The sequence below is a fragment of the Thamnophis sirtalis genome, unplaced genomic scaffold (assembly GCF_051295495.1).
Source record: "Thamnophis sirtalis isolate CommonGarterSnake01/CBP01778 unplaced genomic scaffold, rThaSir2_p1.2 scaffold_2, whole genome shotgun sequence".
NCBI lineage: Eukaryota > Metazoa > Chordata > Lepidosauria > Squamata > Natricidae > Thamnophis > Thamnophis sirtalis.
Genome location: NW_028261382.1, coordinates 20,828,002 through 20,849,971, shown reverse-complemented (window position 1 = coordinate 20,849,971; position 21,970 = coordinate 20,828,002). Strand labels below are relative to the sequence as shown.

The 21,970-nt window shown below is 46.1% G+C and overlaps 1 protein-coding gene across 1 annotated transcript in view; it reads left to right on the top strand.

Moving 5' to 3' along the window:
• MEGF11 (multiple EGF like domains 11) overlaps positions 1-21,545 on the top strand; it is a 451,035-nt gene extending 429,490 nt beyond the window's left edge. Inside the window, exons 20-21 of the mRNA XM_087707602.1 lie at positions 17,521-17,727; positions 20,235-21,545. Coding sequence (XP_087563728.1) covers positions 17,521-17,727; positions 20,235-20,395 — 368 coding nt within the window. The 3' untranslated portion in view covers positions 20,396-21,545. The remainder of the gene's footprint in view (positions 1-17,520; positions 17,728-20,234) is intronic.
• The last annotated feature ends 425 nt before the right edge of the window (positions 21,546-21,970 follow it).

The following is a 21,970-nucleotide window of genomic DNA, read 5'->3' as shown; positions in this document are numbered from 1 at the left end:
CTTTATTCTTTCCCACAAAGTGTGGCTCTTTCAATCTGGGTTGATTGACAGCAAATGATCATTAACGTGGGGGGGGGGGCAGCATGCTTTGAATGGCTGACCTTGTTATCTGCAAAGAGAATGGAGTTTGGCAAGGAAAGGGAAAACTCTTGGTTGATTAACAGCGCCTTTCTGTAGGAACTCCGCTTTGGAGAGATTGACTTTTCTTGAGCTCTTCATTGGGGTTTTTTTCTCCTCTGGGGTCCCTGGAGGGATGGGAGAAATATCTCTCTCTCCCCCTGCTTCACTTTGCCAAAGATTTCTGTGCCAAGAAAAAAAGCTATCTTCCACAACTCAAGATGTAGAGTAATGTCCCTCTCGGGCACGGTTCATTTTGGATGGGGTGACAGTGCCAATGTTGGTGCTCTTAATGTGGATTCTGCTGGAGGACGAGGAAGGTACAGCAAGCCAACCACGCCATGTCTTGTTCCGGCTCTGCTGTTTTATTGACAATGTCAGAACTTCCAAGCCTATCTTAATAGCCTAATCTATGAAAAATCTATGGATGGAAACTGAACAAGGAGAGATTCAACCTGGAAATAGGGAGGAATTTTCTGACAGTGAGAACAATCAACCCATGGAACAGAAGTTGTGGGAGCTTCATCACTGGAGGCTTTCAAGAAGAGACTGGACTGCCATCTGTCAGAAATGATGTAGGGTCTCCTGCTTGGGTGAGGGGGTTGGACTAGATGACCTGCAAGGTCCCTTCCAACTTGGTTAATCTGTAAATCAGATTAAGGGGAGTACTACTATCCCCCTGCCTCAGGCCCTTCCATTAAATGGAAGTCATGCCAGTTGTACATCACAGTTGGTGAGACAATTCTAGTCTAGACGTCCAGAAGTCCTCATACAGATGGCTGCTGTATTAAGCTTCTTTGTTGAAAATAAATCCTATAAACCTGTTTTATTTCTTGTTGATTTTGATAGATGGTACATTTATATGATGGATGGATGGCATGCCATGGAAGGGCTGTTGATTCTTAGCAACCACATAGCTAGATTTTCCTCCCCGAGTTGATTTTATTACAATGGTTTTATTTAAGATTATATAAAGGCTGTGCTCTTGTAGACAATAAATCTCAGTGACTTCCGGAGAAAGAATGATATAAAAATGAAACAATAACAATAATATCTTGATAATAATTGACAACCATTATTATTATTATAAATAGTACATCACAATTGGATAGGAAGTTTAAAAGTTCTCAAATAGATGGCTGTTGTATTATGTTTCTTTGTTCTAAAGAAATCTTTATCTTTATCTTTATTTGAATCTTGCTGATACTGAATGGATTGATTAATTTGATTTTTTGAATGATTGATTGATTATGTGCCATCAGGTTGGCATTGACTCTTGGTGACCGCATAAATAGATTTTTTTTTTCATAGTTTATAGTTTAAGTTTATTTATAGGCCGCCCTTTTCCCTGAGGGGACTCAGGGCGGCTTACAACTTATATAGGAAGGGGAGACATACAATGACATATAGGACAATACATAATTAAAAGAATAGAGCAACATTCATCATTCGGGCGGGGATGGATTATAGTCTTTAACCCCAGGCCTGACGGGATAGCCAGGTCTTGAGGGCTGTGCGGAAGGCCTGGAGGGTGGTGTGGGTACGAATCTCCATGGGGAGATCGTTCCAAAGGGTCGGAGCTGCTACTGAAAAGGCTCTCCTCCGCGTAGTTGCCAGTCGACACTGACTGGCAGATGGAACTCGGAGGAGGCCCAATCTATGCGATCTAATGGGTCGCGAGGAGGTAATTGGCAGGAGGCAGTCTCTCAAGTACCCAGATCCACTACCATGAAGGGCTTTGTAGGTGGTAAGTAGCACCTTGAAGCGCACCCGGAGATCAACAGGTAGCCAGCGCAGCTCGCGGAGGATAGGTGTTATGTGGGCGAACCGAGGTGCACCCACAATCACTCGCACGGCCGCATTCTGGACTAGCTGAAGTCGCCGGATGCTCTTCAAGGGCAGCCCCATGTAGAGCACATTGCAGTATTCCAGCCTAGAGGTCACAAGGGCCCGAGTGACTGTTGTGAGAGCCTCCCAGTTCAGGTAGGGTCGCAACTGGCGCACCAGGCGAACCTGGGCAAATGCCCCCCTGGTCACAGCCGACAGGTGGTAGTCAAAGGTCAGCTGTGGATCCAGAAGGACTCCCAAGTTGCGAACCCTATCTGAGGGGTGTAAAATTTGACCCCCCAGCCTGAGTGATGGAACACTGGCCAAATTATTGGGAGGAAAACACAACAGCCACTCGGTCTTTTCCGGGTTGAGTACAAGCTTGTTAGCCCTCATCCAGTCCCTAACGGCTTCAAGACCCCAGTTCATCACGTCCACCGCTTCATTGAGTTAGCATGGGGCGGACAGATACAACTGCGTATCATCCGCGTATTGGTGATATCTTATCCCATGCCTCCGAATGATCTCGCCCAGCGGTTTCATGTAGATGTTAAATAGTAGGGGGGACAGGACCGACCCCTGCGGTACCCCATATGTTAGGGGCCTAGGGGTCGATCTCTGCCCCCCGACCAACACTGACTGCGACCTGTCCGAGAGGTAGGAGGAGAACCACTGCAAAACAGTGCCTCCCACTCCCACCTCCCGCAGTCGTCGCAGAAGGATACCATGGTCGATGGTATCGAAAGCCGCCGAGAGGTCAAGGAGAACTAAGATGGAGGCATGGCCTCCATCCCTGGCTCTCCAGAGATCATCGGTCAATGCGACCAAAGCGGTTTCTGTGCTGTAACCAGGCCTGAAGCCGGACTGGAATGGGTCTAGATAACTGGCTTCCTCCAAGGACCGCTGAAGCTGGGAGGCCACCACCTTCTCAACAACCTTCCCAACAAAGGGAAGGTTGGAGACTGGACGGTAGTTATTAAGGACGGCTGGATCCAAAGATGGTTTCTTCAGAAGGGGTCTCACCACTGCCGCTTTAAGTGCGGCGGGGAAGTGCCCCTCCCGAAGGGAGGCGGTAATAACCGCCTGGATCCAGCCCCGTGTCACCTCTCCGCTGTTGGCAACCAGCCAGGAGGGGCACGGGTCCAGTACACAAGTGGAGGCACTCACAGCTCTCATGGCCTTGTCCACGTCCCCTGGGGCAACATCCTGAAACTCAACCCAGCGATGGTCTACCGAATTATCCACCTGTGCCTCGGCTGGATCTGCAAAAGTGGAGTCCAAATCCGACCGAAACCGAGCAACTTTGTCCGCTAAGAACTGGACATAGTCTTCAGCCCTGCCCTGCAAGGGGTCCCCCGTATCCCTCTTATTTAGGAGGGAACGGGTTATCCTAAACAGGGCGGCTGGACGGGACTCAGCGGACACAACCAAGGTCAGCGGACGCAACCAAGGAAGTTCATGAGTTGATTTTATTACAATGGTTTTATTTAAAATTACCCATGCTCTGTTCCTTTAGCCAATAAATCTTGGCTCCCTCAGAAGGTAGAACAATTAAAAAACAACACAATAACAATAACAATATCATTAATATGCTATTATGTATTTATAATATACAAGATATATAATTAAAATATTTATAATTAATATCAATAATAATTTGGCCATTATTATTGATATTAATTATACATCTTTTTAATTATATATCGCATGCTATTTTATTAATTATGTCATTAATATTATTATAAATCTTAACATTTTTCTATTTATTTATGTAATCTATATCTATTGTCCCCAAGAATCAACACTGACTTAATGGCATGCAATCAATCTTATTTACCTATGCTCTGGATATCTGGCTATAGTCATATTCAACATTTAGTAATTATTTTGTCATTATTAACTTTAGAAATGCCCTAACATTTATCAACTGCAGTAAAGATAATAAAGCAAAATAAACTTGTCTCAAGTTTTTACAGGTAAGTTTCGACGTACAACTATTTAGCAACCACTCGAAGTTACAACAGCCCTTAAAAAATTGATTCGCAATCACTCCTCGCACTTACAACGGACGCAACATCCCCGGGGTCATGGGATCAAAACCAGGCCCTTGGAAAACAGCTTGTTTGTATGATGGTTGCAGGATTCTGGGATCAGGTGACTCCCATTTGCCACTTTCCCAGCCAGCTTCCCACAAGCAAAGTCATTCAATGGGAGAATCCAGATTTGCAACTGTCTTTAGTGATTTGTTTAACAACTGTCTCAAAAAAGATCATAAAATTGGGGACCGACTCATTCAGCAACCGAAATTCTGATGCCTCATTGTGGTCGCAAGTTAAGGGCTAGCTGTAATCTAGTAGACATAATAAAGGGGGTGAAAAGAGAGAAAGAAGAAGGTAAAAGAGATGAAAGCCAATTCAAGTACCAGTTACAGACAGTTCACCACCACAAGGGAGCCCAAAAGTTATGTGGCTAAGTGAGACGTTTGTTAAGTGAGCTTTGCCCCATTTTATCACCTTTCTTGCCACGGTTGTTAAGTGAATCACTGCCATTGTTAAATTAGTCACACAGTTGCTAAGTGAATCTGGCTTCCCCATTGACTTTGCTTGTCAGAAGGTCATTAAAAGGGATCATGTGACCCCGGGACACTGCGACGGTCATAAATACGAGTCAGTTGCAAAGCGTCTGAATTTTGATCATGTGATCATGGGAATGTTGCAATGGTCATAAGTGTGAAAAAAGGTCCTAAGTCACTCTGTTCAGTGTTGCTGTAACTTCAAAGGGTCACTAAGCGAACTGTTGTAAGTCGAGGACTACCTGTATTAAACTGACACCACTGTGTACTTCTAGGTCAGTGTTGGTAAACCTTTTGAGCACCGAATGCTGAAATGGGACCGTGCGGGCGCAGGGGAGCGCTGGAAACCGAAAGAGCAGCTCCCCGGCAAGTGTGCCAGCCACCTGGTCCTTCGGTTTCTGGCGCGCATGCACTTACATTAGATGGCTAGCGCGCATGCGCACACTGGAAACCGGAAGCTCAGTTTCCCAGCACCCCTTTGGCATTCCCATATGTGTGAAAAACAGCTGGCTGGCACACATGTGCGCGCCGGGACCCGAAAGAGCAACGGGCGATGGCTGACATGCCCGGGGAAATGGTTCTGCTTGGCACTTCCGGCAAACATGCCATAGGTTCGCCATCACGGTTCTAGGTACACCTGTTTCTTGGTTTAGTCCTGGTGCGGTGGTGAAATTCAATTTTTTTTACTACCGGTTCTGTGGGCGTGGCAGGGGAAGGATACTGCAAAATCTCCATTCCCTTCCCACTCTGGGGCCAGCCAGAGGTGGCATTTGCTAATTCTCTGAACTACTCAAAATTTCCACTACTGGTTCTCCAGACTACTGAAAATTTCCACTACTGGTTCTTCGAACTATTCAAAATTTCTGCTACCAGTTCTCCAGAACCTGTCAGAACCTGCTGGATTTCACCCCTGTCCTGTTGTGTCCAAAGAGCTTGCTATCCTCTGGTTCTGAGAACCAGAAAAATTGTGGTTAGAAAAAAAGTAACCAAGGCAAATCAACCTACATTTCATTGGGAATTTGATGGTATTTCAAGAGCAGGCACTTGGGTGTGAGCGAGCCTGTTGCTCCCCCCCCCCCGCCCTTTTTAGATCTACTCATCTGCTCCATCCTGAGCAGGATTATGCATCTGTCTCCTTGTTATGTTGTCTTTCATCTTGGGAACATCAGAAAGGTTCATTTCATTTAAGAGGTCCTGCTAATTAGCCTGAAATCTTTGCTTTTGATTTAAAAGTATTATAGGACGAGCGGCATTTGGGTCCTCTCTCATCATACACTAATACCCGCATTTTATTTTATTTTCGCCCTGCTTTCCATTTTAATTGCCTGAGAACCATTATTGGCTGGAATCTCAGGGACTTCTGAAGGTATTATCTGATTGATTAGGTGTTTGTTTGTCAAAGGCATAGATATCAAAAGGGGGAATTTAGGAGGCTGCGTGGCTGAGTGCACAGAGCAGACTGGACTACAAAGGTATCTGCTGGGTATGGTTAAAAGAAAAGTCAAGATAATGGCTGTGGCCGTAGGATCAAAGCTTTATGTATTTTTGCGTGCGTCACACAAACAGCCAGAGCTTCAGCGACCCTAGCAAGGCTACCATCTTGCCTTTTTTTAAAAAAAAATGCATCCAATGGATACCTTGGCTAAAATGGATTTGTGTGCTGTCCTTCGATTCCAATAACCGTCTTAGCAAAATTGCCCAGAGTCATGATTAATCTTTATTTCCTTGGCTCTCAAAACTCCTTCCAGAGTGGTGGATGCTGGAGTTTTCCAAGGAAAGATTGGGCAGCCATTTGTCCAGGGTGGTCTAAGGTCTCCTGTCTCGGGCAGAGGGTGGGACTAGGAGATCTCCAAGTTCCTTCCCAGCCCTATGAGGCCAGACAAGGATGAATGGATGGGAACTGACCAAGGAGAGATTCAACCAGGAAATAAGGAGGGATTTTCTGACAGTGAGAACCATCAACCCATGGAACAGAGGTCGCCTTCGGAAGTTGTGGGAGCTTCATCACTGGAGGCTTTCAAGAAGAGACTGGGCTGTTCTCTGTCAGTTATGGTGTAGGGTCTCCTGCTTGGGTGGGGGTTGGACTAGATGATCTGCAAGTTTCTTCCAGCCCTATAATTCTGTGTTTCTATCCCATGGTCCAAGAAGATAGATAGCTGGTGTGTTTTACAGATTAACAGAGTTGGAAGGGACCTTGGAGGCCATCTAGAGTTATCATGTCCGCCCTGGTCCTTCTCTTCACTAGACTAGCTGTGTCCAGTTCCTGCAACCGTTCAGCGTATGTTTTAGCCTCCAGTTCCCTCATCATCCTGGTTGCTCTTCTATGCACTCTGCACAGCATTGTCTCCCAGCTCAAGATCAGAGGGAGCAAGGGTTTTGTTGTTGTTCTTCAGTTGCAAAGTTTTATCTGACTCTTTGCAACCCATGGACCATAGCACACCAGGCCCTCCTAACCTCCACTAACGCCTGGAGTTTGCCCAAATTCATGTTCGTTGCGTTGATGACACCATCTAATCATCTCATCCTCCACCATCCCCTTCTCCTTTTGCCTTCCATCTTTCCTAACATCAGAGTCTTCTCCAAGGAGTCCCTTCCTCTCATTTGGTGGCCAAAGTATTTGAGCTTCAGGATCTGTCCTTCCAAAGAACAATCAGGGTTGATTTCCTTCAGGATCTACTGATTGGATCTCCTTGGAGACCTTCTCCAACAGCACAATTCAAAAGCAGAGCAAGGACTCCTGCTTCGTTTTCCAGTTGCATAAAATATTTGGGCATTTCCCATTTTGTGCAGACATTTGTTAGATGAATATTCATCAAAACTCAGACATTAGAGGAAAAAACTTTAAAGTGGTAGAACGATCCCCACAGTAGAGAGGTGTCCCAGCCAGAGCTGAAGGACAGCTGGGCAATTAGTAGCCGCGGATACACATGGGCAGGATTGGTTTGAGGGGTCCTTGGTGATCTCTGAGCTTGATTGTTTCCTTGCAGACGTTTCATTACCCAAACTAGGTAACATCATCAGTGCTGGCAAGGAGTGTGGTTTGCTGTCCGTTTATCTTCTGGATGTTTGTCCTGTCAGTGCTGGTGGGGTCTTAGAGGCTCTTTGGTTCCTTTGGCAGTTTCTTCATTGGGATATTGTTTACCGAATTGTTGGTCTGATGTTGACCTTGGAATTAGCATCACTCCTTACTAGCACTGATGGTGTTACCTAGTTTGGGTCATGAAATGTCTGGAAGAAAACAAGCAAGCTCAGAGAGCATCAAGGACACCTCAGGTTTTCTTCTTCTTCTTCTTCTTCTTCTTCTTCTTCTTCTTCTTCTTCTTCTTCTTCTTCTTCTTCTTCTTCTTCTTCCTCCTCCTCCTCCTCCTCCTCCTCCTCCTCTTCTTCCTCTTCATATCTTCCCCTCCTCCCTCCTCCTCCTCCTCTCCACAACTCCTCCCTCCCTTTTGCACTGATGATGTTACCTTGTTGGATAATGAAATGTCTGGAAGAAAATAGCCAAGATCAGAGAGCAACACTGATCCTTCATTTCAACCCTGAGCTACACATATTCTCCTTTATCAGTATTTGGTTGTAGCAAATTGTTTGGGTCTTGCTCTTCAAATAGCTCAGAGCATTCTGTATCCCAGTTTGTATCCACATAGACCTCTAGATTAGCGTTTCTGAACCTCAACAGCCTGGGGAATTCTGGGAGTTGAAGTCCACACCTCATAAAAGTTGCCAAGGTTGAGAAACACTGACTTAGAGACTAAGTCCTTATTCCTCCTCTCCATATGAACAAATCACCCCAGCGGCCTTCTTACACAGTGGTCCCTCACATGCTGGCTGGGGAATTCTGGGAGTTGAAGTCCACACACCTTAAAGATGGAGAAACACTGGTCTAGATCACCATATCCGTAATACAAGCAAGAGTTCTACCCCTTCTTTGAGCAGGGGGTTCGTCTAGAAGACCTCTGAAGTCCCTTCCATCCCTATGATTCTATGTTCTATATTGAATGGGAGCTGGGAATGAAAATGAGCAGAATTCCTCAGGCCAAGCTTTTTATAGAGTATGCAGGGAGACACACAAACACAAACATATCTTTTGCCACAGAAAGACAGAATTTCCAATATGGCTTCTGATAGAAAGCTTTCATGTTCCATATCCTGAGGGCAAGGGGGCCCTCAGGATATGGTTGAAAACAAGTCAAAATGGCCTCCAAATCTCTCCTTATTTTTTTAAAAATGTGTGTCAGACACCCCTGATTCCAAACTTGGACCGGGTGGAGGAAATGCATCTACCGTAGCTTGGATGTAGACTTGAGTCCGGGGGGAGGGGGGGATGTTCATAATTAGTTTCACATCAACTTCTGATGTTCCTGGTGGGGCAATTAATTCCTTCATCCAGCAATGCCCTTTCAAGAGTGGGGAGCAGCCTGCAAGAGACACCAGGGACCATAAATGAGATTCCTCCTTTCACACAGGCATTGGGTTGCTTTTAATTATAAAGAAGACCATTGCTTTCATTTCCCCCAGGCTTCTTTTTGAACTATTACAAAAAGAAGCACCTTGGGAGGACTTTGAAAACTATTCAGCCGAAGGATGTGCTCCAACCCATGCGTGACCCCTGACTATTCGTGCAGTTTCTTGCCAGTAGCTTCTGCCTTCTCCTCTCTACTCCTTCTCATCCCATTACTTGGGTGAGCTTTCAACGTAACCAAGAGAATTGTTGTTATGGCCGTTGGGTCAAGCTTAGTTCCTGGTGACAAAAAAAAAAGAAGACAACTCTGTGTAGGATTATTTTTTTCCCAACTTTTCCAGAAGGTCTTTCATAAGTATCGCCTTTCCAGGATGGTCTTCAACTTCTCAATCTAGGCAAAAGAAATTTGTCCACTGGGATAGAATAGAATAACAAGAGTTGGAAGGGATCTTATAAGTCTTCTAGTCCAACCCTCTGCCTAGGCAGGAAACCCTATACCAGGGGTGTCCGAACTTGGGAAATTTAAGACTTGTGGACTTCAACTCCCAGAATTTCCCTGGCTGGGGAATTCTGGGGGTTGAAGTCCAAAACTCATAAAGTTCCCAAGTTTGGACACCCCTGCCCTATACCATTTCAGAGAAATGGCTATCCAACATCTTCTTAAAGACTTCCAGTGTTGGAACACCCACAACTTCCGGAGGCAAGCTGTTCCACTGATTAATTGTTCTCACTGTCAGGAAATTTCTCCTTAGTTCTAGGTTGCTTCTCTCCTTGATTAATTTCCACCCATGGCTTCTTGTTCTATTTTGGAGTTTGGAGAATAAGTTGACTCCCGCTTCTTTGTGGCAACCCTTGATGTTTTTCTTCTTCTCAGTTTTAGAAGTTTTTCAACTTCTCAGCCAGGGCAAAGGACTGAGAAGGGCCGCTTCGAAGTCACCCAGCTGGCTTCCAGCCTTAAGAGAGGACCAGGACGTGAGCCTCCTCGTGTAGCAGATTTAACTGCTACCCCAAACTGACTGAAGAGGCCAAGGGAGGGATGTTCCTTAAAACAGATTATCTGGATCGTGATAGGTTCTTTTAGAAATCTTCTAGTTGTGGAGAAACTAATGGATGGAAATATTACAAGATAGTAGTACAAAATAGTACAAGATGGAGAGCCTTGAGGATCTGCTTAAATCAAGGCATAGAAGGAGTTTGTGGGTATTCCGATGAAGTTTCATGTAAATACTAGATTTCAGATTGTGTCTAGCATTTACGGGGGAAGAAATATGTAATAGTTGATTTTCTGTTTTGTCCAAAAGTACATGCACCGATCCTCCATTTTGGTTTTCATCTGGTCAAACCTGGGTAGGTATCAATCATAAAATATAGAACATAGAATAACAGAGTTGGATGGGGTCTTGGAGGTCTTCTAGTCCAACCCTCTGCTCGAGCAGGAGACCCTACCACTCCAGACATGGTGGAGCACCCACAACTTCTGAAGGCAGCTTTTTCCACTGGCTAATTGTTCTGTCAGGAAATTCCTCCTTAGCTCCAGGTTGATTCTCTCCTTGATTTGTGTGTGTGTGGCTCTGTGTGTGTGTGTGTGCATCTGCGCACGGGCATGTAACTGTAGATAGATGATAGATAGATAGATAGATAGATAGAGAGAGAGAGAGAGAGAGAGAGAGAGAGAGAGAGAGAGAGAGAGAGAGGGCAGAGGAGAAGATAAATAGATATAGATAGGAAGATATAAATAGATGATAGGTAGGTAGGTGGTAGATAGGTAGATGATAGATAGATAGATAGATAGATAGATAGATAGATAGATAGATAGATAGATAGATAGATAGATAGATAGATATAAAGTTAGGTAGGTAGGTAGGTAGGTAGGTAGGTAGGTAGGTAGGTAGGTAGATAGATAGATAGATAGATAGATAGATAGATAGATAGATAGATAGATAGATAGATAGATGGATGATAGATGGATAGATAGATAGATAGATAGATATAGATATAGATAGATAGATATAGATGATAGATAGAAATAGAGAGATAAAGATATGATAGATAGATAGATAGATAGATAGATAGATAGATAGATAGATAGATAGATAGATAGATAGAGATAGATAGATAGATAGATAGATAGATAGATAGATAGATAGATAGATAGATAGAGATGATAGATAGAAATAGAGAGATAAAGATATGATAGGTAGGTAGGTAGGTAGGTAGGTAGGGGGAGAGAGAGAGAGAGAGAGGGGATAAATAGATATAGATAGAAAGATATAAATAGATGATAGGTAGGTAGACAGACAGACAGACAGACAGACAGACAGATAGAAATAGAGAGGTAGATAACTATATATGTATAATTATATTATAAATATATTTATACAATCATGGAGAATAAGAAAGGTTCATTTCTGCAAATCTCCAGGACAGGCCTTCAATTTGAAAAAGGTTGGAGGGGCAGGGAAATTAGAAAATGCTCAACTCCCCTCCCCTCCATTTTCCCCTTTACCCAAACGATGAATCTGAAATGCTTTGGAAGGATGATATGGACCTGTTTGTACAGCTTTCCCTTCATGGTTCAAATTTTCGTGCGGGGGGGAAAAAATATTCTGAAAGAAAATTAAAACTTCCAAGTAACATGCCAGAAGAGTGCCAATTCTTTTCTACCTTCTCTTCTCTTTGAGGACGATTAGGAGATGCAGGTATTTAGCTTTCTCTTCCTTTGGCAACCCTGGGATTCGTGTGTCCAGGTGAATCAAAGCTCAAAGAACTTGAATTCATTTCATCTCCATCTACACTGAATGAACTTGAATAGAGTTGACACAATTTTGATCCAGCCACAAATTTAACAATTTCCCCCTTGTGCCCTTACGACCACAAATGACCCCAAAACATTTTTTGCTAAGCAAGACAGTTGTTAAGTGAATTTGGTCCCATTTTACAGCCTTCCTTTTCAAAGCGGCCCAGTAAATCACTGCAGTTGTTAAGTGAGTGATATGGTTGTTAAGTGAATCTTTCGCTTCCCCATTGACTTTGCTTGTTGCCAAAGATGATCACATGACCCCGGGGCACTGCAACCGTCACAAGTACATGCCAGTTGCCAAAGGTCTGAATTCATATCACATTACGGGGATGCTGCAACTGTTGTAAATGTGTCTTAAGTCCCTTTTCCCAGGGCTCTTCTAAATTCAAATAGTCACTAAATGAACTGTTTTTAGTCAAGGACACTGCAGTTTGGTTACAACTTCTGGGGGTCTCTGGTCCAATTTTTGGAACTCTCACTCTTTAGATCTGATACCAAAGGGGGGAGATGAGAAGAGATTATGCTCATGTTCAACTTCCGCACTTTAGGGAAGAGGCGCAACGTCTTAAGCAGGGTGTGAGAGTCGGCTTCATGTCAGAGTTCCAAGTAATGTACCCACAGGAAGCAGAACTCCGAAGCAGGCAAATCCCTCAAAGAACAATTTTATTGGATGCTTCGTATTGGCACAACTGGTGAAAGCCGACTCTGAAAGTTCACCTAATTCAAAAATGAAAGTTTCCCCTTTCCCCCAAGTCACTGGTCACGCTGTCCAATCCAGTTGCTGGCCGGTTGTTTGCTCCTCCTCTGGCCAGCCACCTGTAAGAATGTCCTTGGTTCCCACAGGAAAACGTTATTGCTTTGGTTACAAAACCCCACCTTGATTTGATTAGATTAGATTAGATTAGATTAGGTCAGGTTAGATTAGATTAGATTAACAGAATTAGAAGGGACTTGGAGGTTATCTAGTCCAACCCCACACTCAAGCAGGAGACTCTACACCATTTCTGACAGATGGCAGTCCAGTCTCTTCATCTCTTCATCAGTGATGAAGCTCCCACAACTTCTGAAAGCAACTTCTATTCCATTGGTTGATTGTTCTCGCTGTCAGAAAGTTCCTCCTTATTTTTAGGTTGAGTCTCTCCTTGATCAGTTTCCATCCATTATTCCTTCTTTGGCCTTTGGGTGCTTTGGAAAATAGCTTGACCCCCTCCGCTCTGTGGCAGCCCCTCAAATATTGGAAGACTGCTATCCTGTCTCCCCTGGTCCCTCTCTTCTTTAGACTAGCCATGCCCAGTTCCTGCAATTGTTTTAGCCTCCAGTCCCCTAATCGTCCTGGTTATTCTTTTCTACACTCTTTCCAGAGTCTCAACAACTATTTCCCCGCTTCCTCCATTCTGTGACAACCCTGAAGCTTCCAAGTTGGGCTCAGCCAGGTTCACTTCAGGGTTGACACAGGGCTTCAGCATGTTAGGCCAGGCCTTGGAAAGAGCCAATTCCACAGTGATGAAGATCACAGATCGGCCTTCAATCAGTCTCCCCAGACCAGGTCTTCAAAGCACACAGCTGTAGATACAATTGGAGGAAGGAAATATCTCGTGGTCCTTGTAAATGTAGACTTCAAAAGAAGGGCAGCTTGTCACCAAACAGCTGTCCTGCTCCTTTGAAGGACCCTCCCAAACTCTACGTTGATGAAGGACACTGTGTCAGGGTTCCAAACAGAATCCAAAATTAAATCAGAGTCCAAGGCAAAGTATTGCTCAAAGTTCCAATTTATTAAGAGAGCCATGTTGGCACATCTGGGAAAATCTGAATCTGAAAGCTTCCTGGGTTTCCCCACCCAGTTGAAAGTTCCAGATCTTGCCCCCACACCCATCAGTCCATTACATGGCCCAATCTCCCACTGCCGTGCTGGCAGCTCCACCCATCCAGTTCCGGTCAGGTGCAGAGGACAAAGGATGACCTTGGCTTTCTAGAAAGAATTTTGTTATGGCTACATGGCATCTAACTCCGTACAATCCCCTCCCCCATTTTCCCACTATAGAAAATGCATAGTGGAACAATAGAAAATGTGGCAGGCCAAAGACCCCAAAGAAAAGATGGCTGCCGGCCTGACACCCTGCATGTTCTCCCAGAATCTCTCCACTTCATGGGCTGAAGAGTCAATCTCAAATCAAACTTGTATCCCTGGATTGTCCTTATGCAAACAACTTGGGCTCTAAGCAAGCCGCATACTGGTGGTCCTCGACTTATGACCACAATTGAACCCAACATTTCTGTTGCTAAGCAAGACATTTGTTAAACGGGTTTTGCCTCGTTTTAAGACCTTTCTCTTGCCACAGTGGTTAAGGTAAACACTGCAGTTGTTCACTTAGTAACATGGTTGTTAAGTGAAACCGTCTTCCAAATTGATTTTGCTGGTCAGAAGGTTGTTAAAAGGGATCATATGACCCCAGGACACTGCGACTGTTGTAAATATGAGCCAGTTGCCAAGCGTCTGAATATTGATCATTCTACAATGGTCGTAAGTGTGGGGATTCTACAATGGTCGTAAGTGTGAAAAATGGTCACAAGTCACTTTTTCCAGTGCCATTGTAACTCCGAACGGTGACTAAATGAGCTGTTGTAAGTAGAGGACTACCTGTATTGAGTTGCCAGCTGCAGACAGGGACCCTGGAGCCCAATCAGGAGGCCCTCAAGGGCCCAATCTATTGACCGCTCCCCCTGCACAGCCTCCTTGCTCCGGAGGGTCATTCATTCATTGCCTTGAATGTCATAAATAGAAAAAATATATCAATATCCAGAAATGCCAAATATAATCTTCCTGAATCAAGTTGTGTTTCGGCTGCAAATTCTCAGACGGCAAATTATGCGGGCTTATCATCTGCTTCAAGATGAACTGAAGAAGCTTCTTGGATGAGAAGTGAAACATCTTCAAGGGGAAAAAAACAGGAAAGGTCCAGTTGCCTTTTGAAAAAAAAACACCTTTGGGACAACCAGGACCTGGATGTTGGAGGGTCTCTATAAACCCATGATGGTGAACCTATGAGGTGGCACTCAGAGCCCTCTCTGTTGCCATGCGCGCCATCGTCAGCGGCTCTTCTGGTTTGTGGTGTGTGCATGCGCAACCGGCCAGCTTGTCTTCAGGTTTCTGGGGCTCTGCCGTGTAGCTGTGTATGCGTTTGGGCACTCGGTGCCAAAAAGGTTCCCCATCACTCTATAGAAATTTGATTTAAACTGAAACAGAGGGTCTCAAACAGCCAGTATTTCATTAGAGACACCTGAAGCCAAAGTGTTTGCAGAGGGGGGGGGAGGGGATCAAAAAAGTCAAGATCAAACTTGTGAAAAAAGGGCAGTGCAATTGGGCTGCCATGTTGACTTTTTCCCACCCACACCTGTCCGTGTCCTTCATCGATCGCATTGGTTTCCACTCTCCCTACATGAGGCATGGAGGAGAGAAAGTCCTTGCAACCTGTTTCCAAAGGGAGCAGGAGAGGGAAGAGAGAAAAGCCCTTTCAGAGGGAAGGGAAACTTCTCTTACAGCCCGTGAAAAATGGAGCCATATCTCAGCCCGTGTTGGATTTCAACGAGAGGAAGAAGGGAAGGGAGGGGAAGGTGTGGAGGAAGGAACTGAAACCAGAATCAGAATAGAGCCGGGAGGGACCTTGGAGGTCTTCTAGTCCAACCAACAACTCAAGCAGGAGACCAGTGATGGCTCACCTTTTTTGGATCGCGTGCGCAGGGGGAGGTCATACATGGGCATGCCCACACCCATAATGCTATGCATGCAACCCCAGTGTGCATGAGCCCCCCCCCCGTGCATATGTGTGCAACCAGCGCTCCCCCCCCCTGCTTTTGGCTCACTTTTTCTGCCCTCCCCCCAGGCTCCAGAGGCTTTCTAGGAGCCTGGGGAGGGTGAAAACAGCCTCCCCCACCCACCCCGGAGGCCCTCTGCAGGCTTCAAGAGCTTCCCTGAAACCTCCGGAGGGTGAAAAAAGGCCAAAGTCAGCTGGCCATCATGTGCATGTGCGCTGGAGCTGACAGGGCAAGGCCTCGTGTGCCCTAAATGGCTCTGCGTGCCACCTGCGGCACACGTGCCATAGTTTCGCCATCACAGCCCTCCACCATTTCAGACAGGTGACTGTCCAGCCTCTTCTTAACTCCCTCCAGTGATGGAGCACCTACAACCTCTGAAGGCAAGTGGTTGCCCTGGTTAATTGTCCTCCCTGTTAGGAAGTTTCTCCTTAGTTCCAAGTTGCTTCTCTCCTGGATTAGTTTCCATCCTTCGTTTCTTGTCCTATCGTCTGGTGCTTTGGAAAATAAGTTCCCCCCACCTCTTTATGGCAGCCCCTCAGATAGGGTGGCCTGTCTCTTGGATGCCCCCCCCCAAAAAAATCAGGCACATGTGCCAAGCAAGGCTCTGAATGTTGCAAGTAAGACATTGCAGCATCTTGAAAGCTCTGTGATGACTGATTTCTCGCAGGTCCTCCTACGAAATTCTGCAAACAAGTGTAATTTTTACGTGATGAAGCTGTCAGCGGATGCTAAATTGCTCTATGGTGTCTCCATCTAATAGCAGCAGTCCTCAACATACGACCACAATGGAGCCCAACATTCCTGTTGCTAAGCGAGACAGGTGTTAAGTGAATTTGGTCCCATTTTACTACCTTTTTGCCTCCGTTGTTAAGCAAATCACTGCAGTTGTTACGTTGGTAACATGGTTACATCGACTTTGCTTGTTAGAAGGTCAGAAAAGGGGGACCCCGGGACACTGCAACCATCATAAATATGAGAAAGTGGCCAAGCCTCTGGCCACAGGGCAATGGTCATAAATGTGAAAAACAGCCCAAAGCCCCTTTTTTTTCAATGCCATCATAACTTTGAATGGTCACTAAAGGAACTGTCTTAAGTCGAGGACCAACTAACAATAAGGTTGCTTGTCAAAATAGAGCCGGCTTCTGAAGATACATGCGTCCCAGCCTCACCATGGAAGCATCCTGTGTTGGTTGGATATTATGGGGCTCAGAGAGGAAAATACGGGGAGGATGGGGGTCTCCATGTTGGGGAAAATAAAGGATAAATAAAGTAAAAAAGCAGGATTTTATCCTCCTGCCGAGATCCCTAGCAAGGAATTGCACATGTTTTCATGCAATAAAGGAACCGAAGCAAGGAACCGTTTCCTATCAGGAGAACAGCTGCTTTAAGGGCAACGCGGATTCCGACAGCCCCACGAGAGATCAATCAGTTCCCAAAAGGGCTGAATCTGAAGTCGCGGTTGAGCTCCCTGGAGGGGGGGGAGCTCCTTGGCTGACGCACCTCAACCAGGGGTTCCGCTACCTGGCCGTGATCTCCAAGGAGATCCAAGGGAGAGGGCCGTGCATGCTCCTCGACGGCTTCCTCCTCCACGGGTGACGGGGGGAGGGTTCGGGCTGGTTGCACGGTGGGCGCACAAACGTACCGTAAACCGTCAACGACGAGTCCCTTGTAACCGTGAGCGCTGTGGAACTGAAGGGTTGTTTTTCTTCCCACCAAATGTTCAGGACATGACTTGCACATGAGTTTGGATGAGCAGATGGTTTGGCGAGACATTGGTGGTTCGGACATTCCCGAGGCGTAACTGGTGGGTTCCCATGCTGTGTGCGTTGAGGGCTAGGTCTCCAACCTCTCCCACCCACCCCTCACCCCCCCTCCCTTGAGGCTCGGTGGCTCCCGCCCGCTAAGAGACCGAGCCGGGCTCTTGTCTTACAGACTACGTGAAGGAATCTGCCCACAGCTCCAGCTCCGCTTCCCTCAACAGCAGCGAAAACCCCTACGCCACCATCCGAGACCCCCCCATCCTGACCCGCAAACCGCCCGAGAACAGCTATGTGGAAATGAAGTCTCCTGCCCACCGGGACGCGTCGTATTTGGACATGCCAACCTCTTCGCCAGCTCACAAAAACATCTACGACGTCGGTAAGTCCCCGGAGAAGTGATGGCAGGTAGTCCTTGACTTACGACCAGAACGGAGCCCACATTTTATGACTTTTCTCGCCTCATTGACTAAGCCAATCCCTGTTGAATTAGTCAGTTGTTCAATTAGTAACACAGTCGTTAAGTGAATCTGGCTTCCCCATTGACTGGCTAAAAAAAATACCACAAAAGGTGATCACGTGACCCTGTGACCGTCGTAAATCTGAACGGGTTGTGAAGCTCCAAATGCAAATCACGTGGCCATGGGATGCTGCAACGATCGTAAGTGTGAAAAATAACATATTTTACTCAACTAAGTTTCGGTGGGTGCGCAAGTTTGCTCCACGCACGTGCGCAGTGGTTAAACGTTTAGTAACTTCGGTCATTAAATGAACTGTTGTAAGTCAAAGACTATCTATATTTAGTTTATTACAGGGTGGACAAGCCAGGGATTACGTAGCTCTTGCCCCAGCAGATTGGGACCCTGGAGCCCAACCAGGAGCCCCCCCCCAAGGGCCCAATGTGGCCCTGGGCCAGGAACTGCCCACCTCTGCAGAGAGGCAAAAGGCGTCTCGGCTGTTGAGTTAGCTTCACCCTGGCATTTTCTGCAAATGGGGGAGTTGTGCTTCCACCTGCTGCTGGTGTGGCAGTAAACTCTTCAGCAAAGAGAGCCGTATCTTGGATTGGAGGCATTTCTCAAATTTAGAAAGAGAATCGGAGGTTGACTCAGCCTTCGCTCCTTCATGTCAGCAGGGAAGCGGTATGTAAGTCTATATGCTATTGCTGTTCTTCCTTCCTTCCTTCCTTCCTTCCTTCCTTCCTTCCTTCCTTCCTTCCTTCCTTCCTTCCTCCCTCCCTCCCTCCCTCCCTCCCTCCCAATGGTTAGAATGCAGTATTGTAGGCTAACTCTGCCCACAGCCAGCAGTTTGATTTTCACCGGCTCGAGCCTTCTGTCCTTCTGAGGTTGATAAAATGAGGACCCAGATTGTGGGGCAAAAGGCTGGCTCTGTAAACCGCTTAGAGAGGGCTGGAAAGTGGTATTGCCCTTTTCTCCTTCCTTCCACCCTTCCTTCCTTCCCTCCCAGCCTATGGTTATAATGCAATATTGCAGGCTAACTCTGCCCACAACTGGTTGTATCTTAACAGAATGAACCTCCCCCCGAGGGATGTTAGGGGTGTCTTAGCCCCACAGTATTTATTTCCAGAGAGAAGGTCAAATCTGACTCCGCTCAGGTAGTGCCGAAATGTTGTTCCTAATAAATGTCTGGATTTCTTTTGGAACTTGGCTCAAGGCTCATGAATTAATTAGGGCATCTTTCGGAAACCAGACAGAGAGTCAAATCTGACTTCACGTAAGTTACGGCTGAACCTTGCTCCTGTTTCCTCCCTCCCCTCAGTCTGTGTCAAGATCTGAAGTGGTCCCTCATCTCTTTGGAAGTCAAACCATTCTTGAACTTCTGCTTCCTCCTTCAATTTGTTCATCATGGTTATTGATACTGGCAGTCCTCAACTTACAACAGTGTGTTTAGTAACCGTTCGAAGTCACAAGGGCACTGGAGAAAGCGACTTATGACCATTTTTCACACTCCAACCATGGCAGCATTCCCACGGTTCCGTTATGAAAATTCAGACACTTGGCAACTGGCATGTACTTATGACGGTTGCAGTGTCCCAGGATCATGTGATCCCCTTTTGTGACCTCCTGACAAGCAAACTCAACAACCGTGTTACAAAGTAAACAACCGCAGGGATTCACTTAACAGTGGCAAGAAAGATCATAACACGGGGCAAAAGTCACTTAACAACTCTCGCTTAGCAACAGAAATTGTGGCCGTAAGTTGAGGACTACCTGTATAGAAGGACCAAAAGGATGGGGATTCTTGAAATGTTTCTGGATTGTGTGCTAGGTCATCAGAGGAGGGAGTCTGAGTCAGGGGGTGTCAAACTCAAGACCTGGATCCAGCCCCTGGGGTCCTTAGATCTGGCCCATGAGGCCACCCTGGAAACAGCAAAGAACCGGTCCGCAGTGCTTCTGCCAGTGAAAACGGGGTCCCAAGTTCCATTTTTGGCTGACATGGCCTCCTGCAACCCTCAGCCAGTGAAAACGGAGCTCGGGAACCCATTTTCACTGGCAGAGCACTTGGGCCACTACAGGCACCCTGACAGTGAAATCGAGCTGGCCATGCCCATCCTGGCCCCGTCCCCCCACCCAACCCACATGCGGCGCTCCTGAGCTCATTTTTTACTGGCTGGGGATTGCAGGAGGTCGTGGCAGCCAAAAACAGAGCTTGAGAGCCCGTTTTTGCTGGCAGAGCACTCAGGTCCCCACAGGAGCCCCAACACAAGTGACATTGAGCTGGCCACACCCACCTGAGGTCAAACACAACCCTGATGCGGCACTCAATGAAATTGAGTTTGACCCCCCCCTGCTCTGAGTCGTGTGGATGCTCTTTCCAAAGATGCTTTTGATGGCCCCCGAAAACCATGTCTCTTTGTCCTTCTTTCCACAGAGCCCACGGTCAGCGTGGTTCACGAGATCCGTCTCCGCAATGCTGGTTACATCCAAAATCCATATGATCTTCCCAGAAACAGCCACATCCCCAGCCATTACGACATTGTCCCGCTAAGACACAGCCCAACTCATGGGACACTCTGGGACAAGCCATCTTAAAGGGCCAGCCCACCCGGACATCCCAACACACACACACAACCCCACAACCATGTGCCATGGGAGCATTGTTCTCGGACACAACAAAGATGACAATCTTTTTTCCCCCCGTTTTATCCTGCTGTATATGGGAGGGAAGGAAGACCACCCAAAGACAATTGTTGGGGCCCACTTGCTTCTGCATGAAAACTCTTTATTATTTGACAAAAATAATTTTATACACGTTGCAGGAAAAAAACAACAACCAAGAAAGCTCCTTTTGTGTTCAACAGCAGAATGAAGACATTGGAAAGCCATCGATTTCCAAGGTCAACCCTGGACCATGTGGGATTTGGTGTTGTTGTTTTTTGGGGTTTTTTTTTTTTTGCTTTAAAAAAAATGGAGGGGGAGGGAGGGGAGGAAATATCCCTTGCTGCAAGTTCTTATAGCTGTATCTGTACTATATTATCATCTGCTTCAAGAATTCTTTTATTAAAAAAAAGAGAGAATGAAACATGACCTTCAGATAGATTTTGGGATACGTTATGAAGCCTCCTGTGTAGTCCAGAAAGTACTTCTTCAAGGAACTCAGAGATACAGTAAGATGCTTTAGAAAAATCACTGCTGCCATAACTTGATAGTCTTTCATTCTACATGAAGAATCCAGGTTTTTTTAATGTCTGCAGAACTTCAGAAATTCTTCTTGTTCTGCAGAGTTTATGGAAGGTTACATTCACGAGCACTTACTCTACTGAGTGTGACTTCTTCTGCTCCTTTGCCCACCCCATGCATCCATCATTCCATTTTTAGGAGCTGGTCTCCATCCATCCATCTTCACGAGATGGGATTGAACGACGCTTAATCTGCAACCGAATCCGTGCTTGTCTCTTCTCTGGTGGCACTGGCACTGAAGATGGGGACAATCTCGAGATGCTTCTTCTCTCTGGCAGTGGAATGAATATGAGATGGGCTGGACAAAGCTAAAGCACAGGAGTCAGAGTGCAGCCAGGGACTCCTACTTACACTATTGGGTCCTTCTGCTGACAAAGATGGCATGCTTGTGATGCACCAAGGATTAAGTACATAAAGGATACTCATCAACGGCCTTATCCAAACAAACATGACAGTTGTCTAAACCTGAATTGGGTGCTAGTGGCATCCTTCGTCAACGTGGTTTACCTGGATCTTGGTGTCCTCCAGATGTGTAGACTTCCGTTCCCAGAACTCTCAGCAATAGTCATTGGCCAAAGAATTACGGAGAGTCAATCCCTACATAAGAAGAGCTACCAAGAGAAAGCAGTATTTCATCATCCTTTCCCAGTCAGGATGACTAATGTCCGTGCTAAGTGGAAATGATGGAACCTGAAATTTTACACACCTGGAAAACCCAGATGAGGAATGTCTACAGATCGACCAGTTCAGGGCTTCAAGCAGAGATCCTTCCTAACCTCTCCTGGAGACACCAAGTGTAGAACTTGAGAACCTGTGCATGCCAAGCAGATTTCAGCCATGGAGCTAAGCCTTTCCCTCAAATCATTCCTTTAGAACAAGATCAACTCCACACCATTTCAAGAAGATTGTTTCTGTATCATAGGTACC